Genomic DNA, 19020 nt, shown 5'->3' on the forward strand with positions numbered 1-19020 from the left:
TTCCACAACTCGCACACAGGTTTCTTTCTGGATTAAACTTATAAGAAGGATTTAGTGTTTAAGTTTCCTGTGAAGACGGGGTCTTTGCTCCCACTAAGTCCTAAGAATAATTTTAAGGAGAGAAGAAAAGAATGATATGCAATTTTGTAATTCTTTGTTGTAAAGTGGGGTCCCTATGTTTCTTCAGAAAAATAATTTCTTTTAACTGTTCTCACTCACAAGAACGGAAGCATTCCCAGTGTCTGACTAGAAGAACATAAAGTTAGGAATATTGCTCAGTGGATTTATTCCTGTGAAGATGAAAACATACAATGGAACAAAGAGAAAAAAGATAATCTTAAGGCCACAGATAACTGACCATATCTAAGTCAAAATTCCTTAAGGGAAGCCAAAAATGCACTGGAAGCTCACTGTTTGTTTCTTTTTTTTTACTTTTTTTTTTCCCCCTTCAGTCAGAAGATATGCAATTTGACTGATGGTATTTTTTCCACACTGGTGACATTTTAAATGGAAACCAAGATTTTTGGGGGTGGTTGTAATAGCTTGATGAAATCTTTAATGTGTGCCAAAATGTTTCATTAATGTAAGTCAGCCAAATAATCCTCTTGCCTTGTAAAAATATTTCTTTTTAAAAAATGCTTTCTGAACTGTTAAAAAATTAGAGTACTTAGAGTTTAGCTACAAATATATGGGTTATATTGACTAACGTTGTACCCGTATTTCCTCAAAGCAAACAGTAGAGAGGATATAATTTTGATAATGTTAGATATGAAGTTCTCAACTTTTTAAAATCAAATAATTACTACTTTTAAATTCAGATGGCTATTAATAATCTGGGATTCAACCAAGTTGCTATGTTTCTCACTCAAAACAACTGCTTGCCCTTGTGAAAAGCCAGATGGTTGCTACCTTTAGGTTTGTGGTATTCAGGTCTTGGTGGCCAATGACCAGTATGGATTCTCTTTTACTCTGCATATAGTTTTTTTCTAGTTGAAATGAAGAGTCAGTTCATGTTTGATTGGTGATAACAATAAAGACATGTGGTATTTAAAAGTAGGAAAACTGCCTTTCAGTCAACAGAAAATTACATACTTAACATTAAAGCAGAAAAGTATAGTGATGCACTGGAGGTGAAAAATGGGGGAAGCTTAACTAAATTACAGGGAAATTTCCATAACAGATTCACTAGTAATGTTGTTTTAATAATGATTTCCTGTCATGAACTATATTTATCATATACCGCCTCTCTGACATGACATTGTATTTAATGTTTTTGAGAGCCATGTTTTAATCAGATTAAACTCAAGGAAACCGATAGGTATCTGTCTGGTCTTAGCTTTAGCTTCTGTTTCTTATTTAGTCACAAGACTATTATTGCTGGAATCTTTATAAACACATTTGCCGGGATTGCCACAAGAGAGCAGCTTATGTTGTGAGGTCACAAAAATGTGTGCCGGTGGTTTTCATGATCTCTGCACAGAGTGCATTACAGAATTGTTTAATAAATTAAAGACAAGTGATGCAAAATGTGTTCCTTTCCCCCATGGAATTAAGCATCTAAAAATACAACTTATTTTTAGATTCAAAAAGTAGTTTCTTAGGAACTAAGTAACCAAGAAGAATGTTCAAAGAAAGGTTGGTACAATATTATTCATTATTCAAGTATATTTACATAAAACTAAAATCTCCAACAATAAGCTCAATGTTCTAAAAAGTAATTTACCAAATAAGCAGTAATAACTTTGATAATCTATATAACAGCTATGACATTACTTAAGAAGCAACATTCCAATATTATCACTGAATACATCAAGTTGAATACTTGAAAGAGTTCTGGAGGGCAAAGTTTTCCTCCTTCAAATTCAGGCTCTTTGAAAAAAGTGATCCCTGGTTCAAGATTTCCCATGGCAGATAATCTAGTAACAATCCAATAGTGCCAAACTGAGCATTAGATAAGGATGAAGTCATATATCAAAGTAAGATTAGCGTTAAAAGTGGAAATTAACAAAGAACGTATAAAAGAGAATTAAAAAGGTTGTACAGACTGACCTTTAACACTACAATCATCATCACATGAAAATGTTTTTAGGCTTAGATGACTGCGTAATACATGCAACATACAAAACCACTTTATGTTAGATATAATAATACATTATTTTTTCATCCACATAATTTGCATACCTTTTCTTAACAAAAATAAATATGCAGTAACTTCATCAGTAAGTACCTGTGGCTTTGAAGCTTCCTCTGTAGAATATCTTAAAAGTGCTGTACAGCATGCATGACAGACACTGATTAGCTGGTAAGATATAATCTAGTGAACTGGTACTAAAATAAAAACTATAGAGTAGCATCCACAGCTAGTTATCAGGTACTTTTTTATGATGTATATATTATGTAGGAAAAGAGAATATCCTTCACTTGTCTGTATACAAGAATGGGAAACCTTTGAGACTATTATTAATGATTAACAGGATTACTGCTGAAGTTTTTTCTTGTAGGTATTAATAACACCATAACTGAGTGTAAGAAGTCTAAGAAAAATTAAAGTCAGTGCTATTATTGAGATGCTTTTTAATATCTCTGTAGTTATATATAGTTTCAGTCTGCATTAGTTTTGCTTAATTTTTTTTTTTTTTTTTTTGCGTTACGCGGGCCTCTCACTGTTGTGGCCTCTCCCGTTGCAGAGCACAGGCTTCGGACGCGCAGGCTCAGCGGCCATGGCTCACGGGCCCAGCCGCTCCGCGGCATGTGGGAACTTCCCGGACCAGGGCACAAACCTGTGTCCCCTGCATCGGCAGGCGGACTCTCAACCACTGCGCCACCAGGGAAGCCCTATTTTTGCTTAATATTGATAAAATATTTTGTGAACAATTTACAGGTTGGGTTTCAGGTGAGCAGAATAAACACACTATTTATAAGCACAAGATATACTTTTAAACCAACTTTTAAAATTTCACTGGATCTTTCAACATTTGTTTGAAATGCTTACAAGATATTCATCTATTTGTGGCATCATATAGGTCTGTCTCCCCATCTGTCTATGTTTTTCATGAAGACTAGTATCTGGTACATGTGGTTTTTTTTTTTTTTTCCTTCCCCACTTTAGTAGCTATTCATTGGCCCACTACTATGCAATTTCTGTAATAGTTGTCCGACAGCATTTATTGATCATTTTTTAAATAAAATACAAGCTTTCTTTTACAGGACAAGGGGACAAGTAATCAATGCCTTTAATATAATTTTGACTAAATTTATCTCTGTATGGTTAGAAAATTAATGTCATCAAAATCTATTATTGTCACAATAAATAATTACATTGGCAGCATGATGTAATACTAAGATCTAAAACACTGAATTTTCTAAGAGTAACATATATATGGTTATTCATCACAGCACTTCAGCCCTATCTTCCCAAAGTAACCTTCTTATATTCCATGGCCAGATTTGCTAAGAAATTCACATCTTGCATGTATGGACATCTTGAGGAATCCTTTTTTAACAGGAAATCCTGGCAACACCCCTTCCCCTCCCCACTCCACTTGGTAGCCTGACTCCAGCACAAGCTCATCTGGTTCGACTAAAATCATTGCATTATTTGGCAGTGGTTTCTTCATACGTGGCGCTTGGAGCTCATTGAAGCTCAAACAGTACAGGAAATGCAAATCATGCAAACCACCCTCATGATGGCGACGTATAGCAGCGTGATTGAGCGGCAGTACGCACGACTCGTGGGCTGACCACATGAAAGGAGCCATTTAAAGACCAGATGAGCAAAAGCTGGGATAAGTTAGAGAGTATGTGTGAGTTTAAAAGCTGGCAGAATAGCATCCTTATTTAAAATAGAAGGGGTTTTTTATTATTATATTTTATTAATAACACCTGCCCAAGTTCTTTAAATTGAAGGAAGTTTACAGAGGCAGAGTGAGTATACTGCACTACGTAGTCCAATCTTTCTTTTTTTAAATCCCAGGTATGGTAGAAGAGTGGAGTACTTTCCATCAATTTTTCACAGGATTTTCTACAGTTGTTAACAATTATTGGAAATGTTTTTTCACTGAACTTTAAAAAAGAAGATAATTTCGCAATGCCCCACATTATCTGCTCATAATTCCTAGTGTCAGTTTAATTGCCACATGTTAACAAAATTAGTTCCTCCAACAAAAAATAAAGAGCTATAATTCTCAGGAATTCTTCAACAAAAGCCTTAGGAGCAATACAGAATTTGCTATTAAGAGAATATTTGAACAAGGCTAATACAGTAATTAGAACAGAAAAATGGCTACAGGAAGTTCTTTTCTTTTTTGGAACTGATTGTTTTTTAGATGTTTCTAATTTACCACCAAGTAAAGAAAATGTGACTATTAAGAGAATAAATGCAATAACTTAAAATAATTAAAAGAAACATTCAATTTTATATGTTTGTTTAGCATCTTAAATTATTTTCCAAAGCCCTTTAAGTACGCTATGTCATTTGCATACAGACTTAAAAGCACCAAGAATTCCATTAAAGCACTGGCTCCCTTAACCCCTTATACCTATAGCTACACGCTTAAATAAGGGAATGAATAAGTTAGAAGTTTAAATAAAGTGGGGAAAAAGGCCAATGCCTCTGGTCTAGGATCAGAAAACCTAAGTATAAATAGCCATATGATACTGAACTAATCATTTTGAAACTTAAATTTCTCATATTCAAGAAAGACGCTATCACCAGCCTTCCTGACAGCTTCAGAGTTTCATTTGAAAGATGGGGTGATACAGTATGTGAGAAAATTGTACAGTGCTAAACAAACATAAAGAAGTACTCTACGAACTTTCTGGTGGTGCAGTGGTTAAGAATCCGCCTGCCAATGCAGGGGACACAGGTTTGATCCCTGGTCCGGGAAGATCCCACATGCCGTGGAGCAACTAAGCTCGTGCGCCACAACTACTGAGCCTGCACTCTAGAGCCCGCGAGCCACAACTACTGAAGTCCTCACGCCGAGAGCCCGTGCTCTGTAACAAGAGAAGCCACCACAATGCAAAGCCCGCGCACCGCAACAAAGAGTAGCCCCTGCTAGCCGCAACTAGAGAAGGCCCACGCACAGCAACAAAGACCCAACGCAGCCAAAAGTAAATAAAATAAATAAAATTTTTTAACATCTTTATTGGAGTATAATTGCTTTACATTGTTGTGTTAGTTGCTGCTGTATAACAAAGTGAATCAGCTACATGTATACATATATCCCCTCCCTCTTGCATCTCCCTCCCACCCTCCCTACCCCACCCCTCTAGGTGGTCACAAAGCACCAAGCTGATCTCCCTGTGCTATGTGGCTGCTTCCCACTAGCAATTAATATAAAAAAAAAAAAGAAGAAGAAGTACTCTATTATTTATGAGGCACTCACATTGTGCCAGGTACTATGTTGGGCTCCTTACATACATCATCTCATTTGGTTTAATTTCATCTTCACAATACTTCATTATTATTAGTCCCATTTTAAGAGATAAGAAAATTGAGGCTCACAAAAGTTAAGCGATTTCCCAGAAACGGTAGGGCTAATAAATGGCAACACTGAGGGTAAATATATTAGGCCATACACGGTTCTGTATTGATATGTTTCATAATCATCCACTGGGGGTCCGCATAACTCTTGATTAGTTGTTATTTTAAAGAGAAAATCAATGCTGACACCCTACAAAGTAGAATCAAGTAATGTAGAATTTCTCTAACTTTTCCATCAGACACACAGCTAGATACTTGGTATTTCGAATTGGCTCATATTATTCCATCATGTCCACTTCTTCCTTAATTTATCCGAAACAAAGGCAATGGCTACCTTGTTTGACCACCAGAAAGAGTGCTAATAACCATTCTCCCCTGAAGTCACCAGAGCCACTGCCTTGAAATTTTAAACACTGGTTGGTGTTAAGAAATTCTGACTGGGTGCAACAAGAATAGGCAGCTTTAAAGACTCTCTGATTGCCAACTGAACTGTCTTCCCTTCCAAGCCAAGGAAAGCCACTTGTATGTACAGCCACTAATAAGCAAGACTTAATTGTTTTTTGTTTTCAGAGAGTTTGTAAAAGCCCATGGGAGAAAAGAGGTTAGATTATATTTTAATATTTAAAATAAAGTAAAACAAAAACCTATGAGCTTATAATTGCTTATATTTGTCAAAAGAGAAGACTGTAGACAAAAGAAAGATGTTGGTGGAAAAGAACATATAGTTATATACAAGTTGCAGGTAGGCAGCATAATTTTGCCAGAGCAACCAATAAAGGAGAAAAGTCAGTCAGAGAACCTATTCAACAGGATATTCAGATCAGTTGAGACAGGATGCTCATTCACAGCTAGAAAATCCATCAACTGCTCTAAGCCATGCCAAAACCCAGAAGAGGATGAATCAATAAAGCTGGGAGGAGTGCTGAATTATTCCTTCTACCCTCAGCTGTTAGACGGCATCAAGGATCCTACTGAAGAAACAAAACCTTGATGCATCTATAAGAAGTTTGATGTATGAATATTATGTTGTAATCTGAAGATCGGAGATTTAAGAAACACCATTTACATCATGTTCTGTTTCATAGGGAACAGATATAAAAACCAGGCACTGACGAGCCATAGGTCCAAGGATTTCAGAGATTGTGATGGTAGTGGGTAGAAGTCTCTCCTTGTAAAATAAATTTAAAGTTGCATTCTGAAGAGGAAGCACTGAAGTGGACTGAGTCAAGAAGCAAAGTATGAAAACAAGTGGATCTGAAAAAAAATGAAGTTTCCAGGTAAGACCAAACTAGTAAGTGGATCTGCGTGGGTTTTGTTTTCATTTTGTTTTGAATGAGGAGGGCAGAGTTCATTCCTCTTCAAATGCCCCACGACAATTCTTAACAATCCCACTGTCAGACTTTCCAGCTGGAAAACAAACCTGAATCTGCATCTCTTGTTTGAGCCTGTTTTTCTCCATTTGCCTTCAGTAGCAAGAGAACATTACTGATTCATTAAATCATCCCTTACCTTTGCCTCTAAATTATTTCCAATTCTTGCAGTATTTATTTTCCAGCCTGTTACTGATTTTCATCAGTAACAGGACTATCAATGAAAACAGAGGACTATTTTCATTGATAGTTCTCTAGGTGCTATCAAATTTGCCACATTAGGTTTACATTATAGAATTCAATACTAAACACTCAGGACCCACCCAGAAATGTCATCACCTACCCCTTGTTTTCGACAGCTCACTTAACCTTTCCAGACCTCTGTTTCCTCAGCTGTAAAATGACAGCAGTTTGATTAGAAGAGCTTTAAAGTCTTAACTATGTTAATATCTGTCATATTATCTCAATGTCAGGAGTTAATACCTAAAAACACTAATTAGTAAGAAAAAAAGTAGTATCACAAAAGACTCTATAACGGGAGGCAAATAATTAACATTTTGTCCATAGTACCCCGTGGACAAATACCTATGTGATTATAGTTAAGTCACTGAAACTTTTTTGTTGCTTTTACCAACAAACTGAAGATAATACATCACACTGTCTTACGGAGGGAATGGACCATATAATTTCTTACTTCAATGGTTCCAGAATGAATGACTATATTATGGCTTATTATATGTACATGATGGTACCAGGCAGTCCTTTATTTAACAAAAATTTACTAAAAGCCTAGACTGTAACAGGCACCATATGACATAGTGAATTCAAGGATGCTGGTGTAGTGGGTTGAACTGTGTTGTCCAAAAAGATATTCAAGTCCTAACCCCTGGTATTCAAGTTAAGATGAGGTCATACTAGATTAGTACGGGCTCTACAGCCAATGACTTCTGTCCTTATAAAAAGGGGAAGGGACACAAAGAGATATACACAGGGAAGAAGGTCATGTGACAACAGAGGCAAAGACTGGAGTGATGCACCTACAAGCCAAGAAATGCCCAAGATTGCAGGGAGCCACCAGAAGCTAGGCAGAGGCAAGAAAGGATTCTTCCCTAGACCTTTCAGAGGAAGCAAGTCTTGCCAACACTGATTTTGGACTTCTAGCCTTAACAACTGTGACAGAATAAATTCTGTTGTTACAGAAACCTTAAGAAATTAATATAGTTGGTCACATCAGTACAATAAGAGATAGCCAGGCAAATAAAAAAAGTTATTAAAAGAATTCCAAGAAATATGTTATTTTAGTGAAACCAAAGGACTAGTAACACCTAATATTTTTAAAAAATTTAAGCTTTCATGACATTGAAAAGTAGTGCTTTTGAACAGGATAAACTACAGGCTACTATCATAACCAACTCTAATTTACTAATTTGATTTTTGAAAACAGACAAATCATTTGACTTCTGAACATGTCAGTTTCCTTTCCTAGAAAGTAAGATTTGACATACATATTAATCTACCACACAAGAGTGAAAAGAAAATTAATGACATTATGCTGAATACTTCTGTAAATGGTAAATGTCATAATTATACATATATGTACACACAGAGATAGAAACGTAGATGATTTAGGGGTACGTAAGGTATGGATATGGACTGAGGGTTATAAACTTTATAACACTGCAAGAATTATTACATCCTGTCTCTGTCCCAACTACAGACCAAACAAAATCAACTATTCAAAAAAAAAAATTATCTGACTATTTAAATCACTCAAGTAGTGATTGAGTGTAAAAAAAAGTGTAAAACAGCAGCATTCCTAAAAAAAAATTTTGTGCTCTGATTAAAAAATAATTAAAATTACTAATACAAAACAACAATCTGTCCAATTAGTGTTTTCTTTAATTAGCAAGAACATTTAACCTCTTCAATAAGCTTTTATGTGGACAGAATGCTTCATACTACTATAATTATCCCTTAAAAGTAACAAAACAAAAAGAAAGGAAATACCCAGCAAGTGAAACAAAGCTAAGAGAATTACTGAGTTATATTTATACTTAAAATCTTGAACTGGTGAAGATAAAGTATAATAGATAATGCTATTATTTGTACTAAGCCCAGACAGTATATTTTAGACCAGCATTCCCAACCCCGGTTGCACTTTAGAAAGACTTGCAGGATATTTAAATATAAATGTTGATGCCCAGTGCCCCTCTACAGACAGGGCTGCCCCCGCATGGCAGTGCAGGCTTTGTTCTCACAACTCCAGAGGGCACTATTTATACACTGCAATGCAACCTATAAGATGTAGGAATAAAAAGTTAAGCAAGTACAAAGCATTAAAGATACTAAGTGAGCCACTAAATCAACACCAACTAATCATTTCTCAAATAAGAAGCACCAGACTTCAGCTCTCTGGGCAAAAGGAAGCTTCTACTGGGCAGCCATTTAGTACATAGCACCCTGAGCATGCTCTGGGCCCTGGGAAATTGCTTTCTCTCCTCTTTATCACATAAGAGGGTCCTGTTTTACAGTAAATATAGTATTTTAAGGTTAAGAAATATTTAATGATACTGAGTAATTACTTAGGATTTATTAGGGTGATAATGGTATCACCCTACAGTGATGTTTTATTTTTAAGAGATTTTATCATTTAGAGATACACAATGAAATATGTAGGCCTAAAATGGAATGTCTGGAATTTGCTTCAATAAAATGTGGAGTGGGAGACTTCCCTGGCAGTCCGAGTGGTTACGACTCTGTGCTTCCAATGCAGGGGACATGGGTTCGATCCCTGGTCAGGGAACTAAGATCCGACATGCTGTGCAGCTCAGCCAAAAAAAAAAAAAAAAATATATATATATATATATGGAGTGGGAAAGAGCTAGGCGGAGTTCAGACAGAACCAGATTGTCCGTTTATTTATAATTGTTAAAGGGTAAATAGGTTCATTATCTATTCCCTCTACTTTTGTATATGTTTAAATTTTTCCATAATGTGGCCACTCATTCAAATCAAATATAGGAAATGCAATGTGCCTATAGTAAGCAAATTATCTTGACTAAAATGGAGAGTATACTTAAGATGGATAGTATCATCACAAGGAAAGGACCAGGCAATCATTCCTTAACGATACAAGTAAGAATTTGTTTGTTGGAAAAATAACTGGCAGTCAAACAAAAGGTTTACAACAGACATAGGACAGTACTATAATTTAAAATTAGTGGAAAGCAGAAATGACATCAGGCTACGAAATAATAACTAATCAGAGTAACCTAAAAGATGTCAAGGTTTCTGCCCCTCAAGCTGAGGTCAAAATTAATTGCAAGAAAGAGAGAGTGGTTAAAGGAATCAAAAGCAAGAAAGGGCTGAGAGAAGTAGGGGGAAAAAAATATTAAATTTGCCACTGAGAATGCCATTGATAACAATCCTAATTTACTCCAGTTAAGTGATAAATAGATGATTATAAAAGGCAGAAAACACAGAAATATAGTACAGTTGACTCTCTTTTTTTCTTTTTTTTTTTTTCAGTTGACTGTTGAACAACACGAGTTTGAACTGCATGGGCCCGCTTATAAGTGAATTATTTTTCAATAAATATGTACAAAAATAAGTAACACTCGATCCTCGGTTAGCTGAATCCTTGGATGTGGAATTGCAGATATGGAGGGCCAACTGTAAAGTTACCTCAGATTTTCAAGTTGCAGGGGGTAACCCTGAGTTGTTAAGGGTCAACTGCATATTGAACTGAATTGAAAGATATTCAGGGTTTTCTTTGACAAGAAAGACATTTACTAGAGAGCAATGGACAAGAGGATGGTCAAATTGACATTTCCAAAAACTAGACAATGATAAAAGTAAAGTTTTTAGTGATGTGGAAGGAATATGGTAAATAATTAAAATACAAAGAGGAAGAGTTAGGAGGGTAGCCTTCTATGGAAGGGCTGAAAATGCTCAAAAGGGCTACAAAGGTCAAGCAATACTAACTGAAAAAAACAGTGATAAACTATTTCTAGAAAGTAAACCATGTAAACTGGCATCACTGCCAAGTCAACAGGTAAACCTCCAGGGATTAAAAATCAGTATTGTTCCTCCACTGTTCTCTTCTGTCATCATAATCTGTACACTTCCAAAAAGGTCCTGGGTTTTAACAGCTTATAGGAAGTTCATGTCTAATGAAACCTTTTTTCCACATTGCATTTGTATTCCCCCCAACTTAAGTTTTCCTGCTAATAAACTAAATACGAGTAACCATTTTCTGCATATTGCCACTGTATCCTGGTAAAAGGAAAGTCTCAGTATTTCCATTTTATAGCTTCTATTTATCATTTTAAGTTCTGCCTCATGTGCTTCAAACTCATTACAGCTACATCTTTTGCTACTTGAAAAAGAATCCAAAAGAGAAAAGTGAAAACCACTAAAACAGCCACCTTCTCCACTGTACTAAACAGGTAATTATATAACAAGCATGAAGTATTTCAACTAAAGTAAAGTACTGTACTCATAAAACATTTAAAAAACTATTGAGCAGCTACTACATGCAGGGCAGTATAATGGGTAGAGCAAGGAAGAAAGAAGAAAAAGAAAATAGGATGTATAACCTTGCAAAGCATGTAAAGCAACTGCTAAATAATGTCTTATACGCTACAAATCCAGCTAGCATTGTTTTTCTATGTATCTCTTATCACTAAATAAATACAACTGGAATATTGCACATAGCAAAGATTATATATCTTATGAATTTTATTGATATTTCTTAGTATTATTTATTCATTCATCCAACAAATATTTACTGAACACTAAGAGAATTAGACCTTGGGAATAGTTGTGAAAAAAGACAAAGCCTCTGCCCTCAGGGAACTTAGAAATAATAATAAAATATTTCCTGCGCAAATTTATGATGACCTTTGCTTATAAAACTTCAAGAAATGGGCAATATTAAATATCATAAGACACCAAAATAACCCTAACACATTTGCTTTTGAATTTCAGCTGCTCAAAACTCCATGAGTTAATTATCTGTTACTTTACAAATTTTTTTGTTTTTCCTCTCATCCACTGATCCACTCACAGAATGACCACTTCCTCGCTATTATTAATTCTGTCCAAGTGTAACTGAACAGGTAACACTGCTTAGCAGTGACAAAAAGTAAAACATTATTAATAGCCATTCAGAATTGTTTGTTACTTAATGGGCTGCTCTGTAAAATACTGAAGGTGAAAGGCAAAAGAAATGGATGAAAGAAGATTTAGAATGGTCTGGAAGCGGGTAGGTGGGGAGCAGGATTTGAGTAGTTAAGAGTGTTTAGCTTTGCTTAACTCTTTACAGGTATAAGAAATAACCTAAATAGAATGTCTAAAAAAGGAAGGAAATCAAATGAGCAGGTTAGGTCTCTCTCTGCAACAAGCTGGGCAAATGTATTTCTCCAATTCACCTGAAGTATATTTTATCTTCAGCCCCAACTAGCAAAGGTAGAAGTGTATTCAGAGGTTTTTGAAAGAAATACAGAAAGCCTATTTCTACAGACAAAAAAAAAAAAAGCAAAACTAATATACATAAGGTCTCTTCAAAAATTTTACCTACTAATAAAAAGCTTTCAAGCACATTTATAACAAGTTTAAAAGATATATTGCAGCTAAATAATCTGCACTAATGTGGTGGCCAGTGACACAGCTGACCTGAAATGGCCATTTCTATTGTGAACAAGAAAAGAAACTTGGTATGTTTACTAAAATTCGTATCAACTCGAAGAAAATATATTTGAACATTTATTTCCATTTAACAAATATTTTTGGCAGTTAGGATTTTCAGCTGTTATTCTTTCATTAAAATTAAAGTGAGACATTTCTACATGTTCAGACATTCACATAATTCTTTTCTTTGGCATTTAAACGAAGAGATGATACTGTACATGTGAAATAACTACTTTGTGTTAGAAAATTACAGTCATTTTTATCATAGGTATGAAGTGCTGCTTTTCTTTAAAAAACAAAATAGCAACAGGTGTTGTCAAAACCTTCAGATCCATGAGACAAATGTACACCTTTTTTTCTCTTTAATACTTCATTTAGTCTTTACTAGATAAGGATGCAATTTAGCCACCCTCCATTTTACTTTTTTCATAAACACAGCATTTTTTTTACACACTTTCAAATCAAGTACCTAGGAAAGTACCTTACAAAATAGGAGTCATTACACAAATGTTAGCTGAAGAAAATGAATAAACTGTGAATTATTAATTCACTTTTTCTAATTACAGAAATATAAATATGACCACTATTCTAATTCCTTATTACTACCCACTATTTATTAAATTATTTATTAAATAATAAAATAATTACTTACTTATTGCTGTTTAACTATAACTCAAAAGTGATATCAGAACTGAAATAAGTTAAACAGAAACCAAAAATCTGTGAATGACATCCACACTATCATTTCTTCTGATCACTATGAACCACATGTACTGAAGAACAAACATAGCAGCATATTGTAGCTGTGGGCCAAATATTCTTTAAACATTGTTTTTTTATTTAAGTATTAATTCCATGCCATCTCTTCTATTTACATTTTAAAACAGATAAACTAAAGGCTAGAAATTAATAACCTAAAAATAAAAATCTCAGAGCAAATGAGTTACATAGAAGAAGAGCACAAATTCTAACTTCACGATAGCATCTTACTCTTCAGTTTACAAAATATTCTTCGAACATTATTATCTCATTTGATCCTCATAACAAACCCTGAAGATAAATGGGCAGGGTATTATTTTTTCTTTTCACCATTTTGCAGATGAAGATGCAAAAGAATGGTGATCTGCCCTTAGAGTCTGAGTGGCTAAACTGGGCCTTGAATTCAGCTCCTCTGGCTTCCAGTCCAGTGCTCTCTCCTGCTCCCTCACAGCTACTATCTAACAATACGTCTAATAGGTACAAAGAGAAAATCAAAACCCATCATTAGGGATGCCCAAACATCGAAGGAATTCACATTGTGTGGCTAATATTTGTAAGTCAGGATTAGTCAATATCTATGTGTCTAATCTGTGGTTTGGAGCTGCGAACAAATACCACATTAGTCAGCAAGACAAAATAAGTGAGAGAACAACTGACACTCCATGTCTATGAAAAAAGAAGTCATTCTTGGTTTGATGTGCTTACCAGCTGGAAAAAAAAAAAAAAAACTGTACGACAAATTGAAAAGTAAAACAGAAATGAAAATGAATGCTGATGAGTTCAAACCGAATATTCTAAATTGCAAATGTGGAAATACTGATTCAAATGGCACCATGTCATTAAACTCTATTAGAAGGAAGCCTTCAGGTGACTCATACAAATCTGGAGAGAAGGGATTTCCCTGTCATTGCCACCCCATTTAAAAATGTAAAACAAAAATACCAGACAAAACCAGGTTGCAATATTACTTTAGAGGTTTTCTACAATTTTTCTAAAACCTAAGACATACCAAGTTTATAACTACTGATGCTCATCTAAAGCCCAAATCCTTAATAACAGAAATACTAACTTTTTTGCTGTAATATAGAACAGGTCATAACAGAATGTAAATACCCTGAATTCTCCAAGTTTTGATATAATCAATATCTTAAGGGTTTATCACCAAAACTGACAATATGCATTAGAAATCCTAGAACATAATAGTTTCTGGGGCCAGAGCAGGTTGAAGGATGCAACAGCCAAAAAGAAAACTCTGTTCATCAAAACTTTCTTTTTCAGTAATTCTAAGAGGCTGGTGCTCACCACAACTCCTCTCAGATTTAGACATCTAATTAGAAACTGCATTTTTAATACTAGTTAATACATGTAAAACATATGCATGTTGAACATATTAAAGGACAAAGTTTTCTGGGAGCTTTTTTCCATGGAAAAAAAAAATAAAGAAAACTCAACAGTGTTCAAGTGGACCACTACCATCAGCCAGCATTTTATCTAAAATAAAACTGATTGAAAGAAGGCAAATATAAAGATCATATTTCCAGAAGCCTGAATGTTTTTCAGGTACTTCAAATCTACAACCGCCACTGTTTCTCCTTCTTGTGTGAATATGTATGTGTGTCTTCTTTTTTCTACTCCCAGTTCTAAATACCAAAATCAGACCAAAAAAAAAGATTACTCACATAAACTCTACTTACATACTAAATACTCAATACTCCAATTTCAGAGCCAGTAAGTCCTCGATTCTTAACCTCTGCTTCTCTTACTTCTCTTACATTTTTCAAAAAATACTGCAAATAAAATATGAATGTCGTTAAATATTTTTGAACACTTAGAAAAATAAAAATACTACTACTACGAAAATGATTGCATAGTCCTCCTAATCACTCTTTATGAGCCCCTGAGTCATAATCTCTTCGTTTCCACCAATTGCAAGAGTCAAGGATTCCTAAACCTTTGTAATAATGGCACTGTGCTATTACTTGAATTCCTGGCAGCAATCTTCTTATAAAATGGTATAGAAAAGTATTTTTTCAATAAGAGCGAGTTGATGTTTTTCTGTTTTAAAAATCTCCTTTGAGAAAATTGAAGACACTAAGCAATGCTATAAAATGAAAGCTAAGAATCACTACCTCTGAATGAGAAACTCTACAATACAAATGCTACATACACACAGACACACACAATATACAAACAACATAAGCCTTTAATATAACTGGATTTCATGAAATTTTTTTCATTTTATTTAAGCTTATGATTGAGTCAAAAAAAAAAAAAACAAAAAAAAAAACCAGTGACAAAAACTAGTTCACATTCTTAGCCACTTTCATTTTCTGAAAATCACCAAAACAGTTCATATACAAATAAATATCTGTATCAACACTGGATACACACTGAAACAAACCATGGGCTAAAAATCCCCTATACTTCAGCTCTATTCCTATAGGGAAAGACAGGTTACCAAGTGTGGGGAATTTCCCTAGAAACATATTAGTATCTGATGGCTTTAGAAAGGCTGATTCAAGTGAACATTGTGCAGAGTACTGGAAAAAAAATAATAAAAGGAATAGAACTATATCCAAGAGAAGAAACTCAGTTCCTAAAGTGCACTACCTTATTTACTCTTTTATCATTTGTGTCTGGCACACAGTGTGTGTTCTTCAAACATGTGCCTTACCAGTCCAGACCACTGAGGAAGAGACTGGCTTTTCTGAACTGAATACTAAGTAGAGCGGCAACCACAAACTTCACTCATTAATTTTTACCTTGGGATCTAGCATAAAATAAGAACTCTAGAGATGCACTTAATACCTGACTTTTCCCTTTTTTTGAGGGGGGAGTGCTAAGTTTGAGAAGTTAATACCAAGTAATGAATCACTTATTGATTATGTGTATATTTGGGTAATATGTACATATACACACATATACATGTATACATAATATATATTATAAATTTTATTTACACAGAGAAAAGGGGCAGTGTTACATTAATTCTTTAAAGAAAAGGAAGTTTTGCTACAGTGAAGTACGTGGAGTAACTTAAAATGCTGCTAAAGTAAACCCACTGATCCAATTTAATGAGTGAATATGAATGATTTACAATTGGCATAGCTATTTTTAAAATAATTATAACTACTAAAGTAATTTAACTGTGATCTCTCTGCTTCTGCCTAAATTAATTTGTATACCAAATTCTTTTTTCATAGACAGGATAAGGGTAACTTTCAATTCAGCTCCTAGACAAATTTTATAACTAGTGAAATGCAAACAACATAAATTTCATTCATATTGCTAATTCCTTTACCATCTACCATTCCTACTATCATTATTCTCATTCAGAATCTCACTATTTCTATATGAGATGTTAAGAATCCAATGGCCACCTCTACCCTCATCCATGGTCTCCATCCTGTATTGCTGTAATACTTGTCCTGTGCAGTTTTCCTTACCTCACTCCCATGTTTGACTGCAATACTCACCGTGTTTTACCTGCAAAACATTGTTCAAAACAAAGCAGTGCAATTTCAAATAACAGCAGTGCAATTTTCCTTTTGCTCTCTTGCACTCGGTTCACAAGGTTTGGATGAGGTCGACCCCAAAGTGGCCATGTGACCCTGGACTGGCCAATTATGACATTAGATGACTTTGTCACAGTAATAAGTTCAAAGACCATAAGATTTTTAAAAAAAAGTGCTTTCACTCAATCTGGGACTTTGGCTACAACTGCCAAGAGTGGTACACTCTTTCAGATAGGGTAACTAAGCTGGTGAGATATAGACTTAGCTCTGGGAGAGATCCATTTGGAGAGAGCCAAACCAGAGGAAAGCAGAATCAAGAAAACAAGAGGCCTAATCACTGGATCCAGCTTTGCCTGGAGTCAACCACTCTAGGACTTTCAGTTATTCAGTTGTATGAGCCAATACATTTTCCCTTAGGTTTAACTGATTTTGAATTGGGGTCTATCATGTGCAACTAATAGGGTCCTGAGTAACAGAGCCATCAAAGGATACTCATAACCTAAAGCAAAAGCTCCCTAAATTCTTAACCTTGAATTCAAGAATGTTCATGAACTAGACAAAATCCACCTTATCCTCCCAACCTGATGTTCCACAACTCCTCCTAACTCAGAATATGTTTGTGCTAAACCAAGATTTTAGAGATTTCTAAACACTTCCCAATTTTCCTGCATTAATACCTTTGTTCACAACACTTCCTTCTTCTACAGCACTCTTCCACTTCACCTCTATCTATTAAAATCTCTAACATCTTCTCAGGAGGTCTACCTCAGAATTTCCTGAATGAGGATTAAACTCCCTCCTCTGTACTTCTTTAGTGAATGCTACCCTCTTTGCAGTCCTGACTCTTCTGTGTGAGGTCTATAGTAATATATTCAGTATTTAGTGTACATGTCTTATGTTCCATGCCCTATAGAGACAGATAGCTAACACAAAGGTCAAGCACCTTCTCTTTGAAAAGGCAGATATAATCATGACATTCTGAGGCTGGAACAGAAGATCCAAACAAATAAGTCATATCAGAACAACTTAAAAGATATAAGCACTACTGGAAAGAATTATTGCTCAAAAGTCTCTTAACTCTATAAATAAAAGTAAATATTCAAGAAGATACACAAACAAGATAAGGAAATAATTTCTGTATTAAATGAAGCAGTGGTTGCTAACAAAGTTGAATGAGAGACAGAACAAATTTGTCTTTTGTGTTAGAATTCTTTAAATCTTGATCTTGATTTTAATTCCTTGTTTAAGACATCATAGAACTCAGTAGAAGAAACCAAACCTTTAGTTACAGATGAAAAAAATAAGACTCTAAGGTTAAAAAACATGACTTTTCCAAGGCCAAACAACTAATTGATGGCAGAGTTAGGATTAGAACCTAGAACTGCTGATTCCCCTACTACAGTATATTGTTTCTTTCCAACATGAGTGATTTATATTTTTTATAAACTCCTTTATGTATATGTACATTTAAATATATTTTATTGAAGAGTATCTGAAGATGCATTCTTGGACAGAGTCTAGACCAGAGGCTACAAACACAAAGGCCCAAATGGACCAGTTAAGTAACATAAATACAGAAGCAGGTCAGTATAAAACAATGGCAACTAGTTGTATTTGTGACCAAAACAAAGAATGTCTATCTGTCTTAAAAGCAGTAAAAATTAAAAATGCTTAAATAATTGCAGCGGCCAAGCTAAATACTTCTTCGGGACAAATTCTTATCTCTCATTTATCCTATAGCTTCCACACCATATATTAAAAGGCCACTCTTCATGGGTGGCTATTGCCAAATCTAAAAAGCCTTAAATATAATCATGTGAAATTTTACAAAATTATCTCACACATATGCTAGATTCTACAAAGTTTCCTGAACTAAGAAACATTTTTTTTTCCAGAAACATTTTTATACAGGGGAAATTCCAGAAAAATATATTTTCTATTATCAAAATTTACATAACAAATGATGACTGATATCATAGTATGATTAATACAACCCATAAGAATAAGTGAGTAAGTGTGTAAGGAATTCTTTAGTTTAATCCCATAATTCTGAGGCCCTTAAATGTCTCTAAGCAGTCTCTGTGCAGAAGAGACGATATCCCTGGACACATGATACTGGTAGTGCTGAGAGCTGAAAAAAATAAGCAAAATTAGCAAAGTCAATTACAACCATATTTTGTTTGTATTTTCAAACCCACAG

General features: G+C 34.8%; 1 protein-coding gene across 23 annotated transcripts in view; it reads right to left on the reverse strand.

Annotated features, from left to right (window-relative positions):
- Nucleotides 1–19020, reverse strand: part of GTDC1 (glycosyltransferase like domain containing 1) — a 494021-nt gene that overhangs the window by 359130 nt on the left and 115871 nt on the right. The window contains exon 2 of one of the 23 annotated variants that reach the window (XM_079923631.1): nucleotides 15000–15092. The exons of the other annotated variants lie outside the window; for them this stretch is intronic. Within the exon in view, the coding sequence (XP_079779757.1) occupies nucleotides 15000–15001 (2 nt within the window). The 5' untranslated portion in view covers nucleotides 15002–15092. The remainder of the gene's footprint in view (nucleotides 1–14999; nucleotides 15093–19020) is intronic. 23 annotated transcript variants of the gene reach the window in all.

The sequence above is a fragment of the Stenella coeruleoalba genome, assembly GCF_951394435.1.
Source record: "Stenella coeruleoalba genome assembly, chromosome: 6".
Taxonomy (NCBI): domain Eukaryota; kingdom Metazoa; phylum Chordata; class Mammalia; order Artiodactyla; family Delphinidae; genus Stenella; species Stenella coeruleoalba.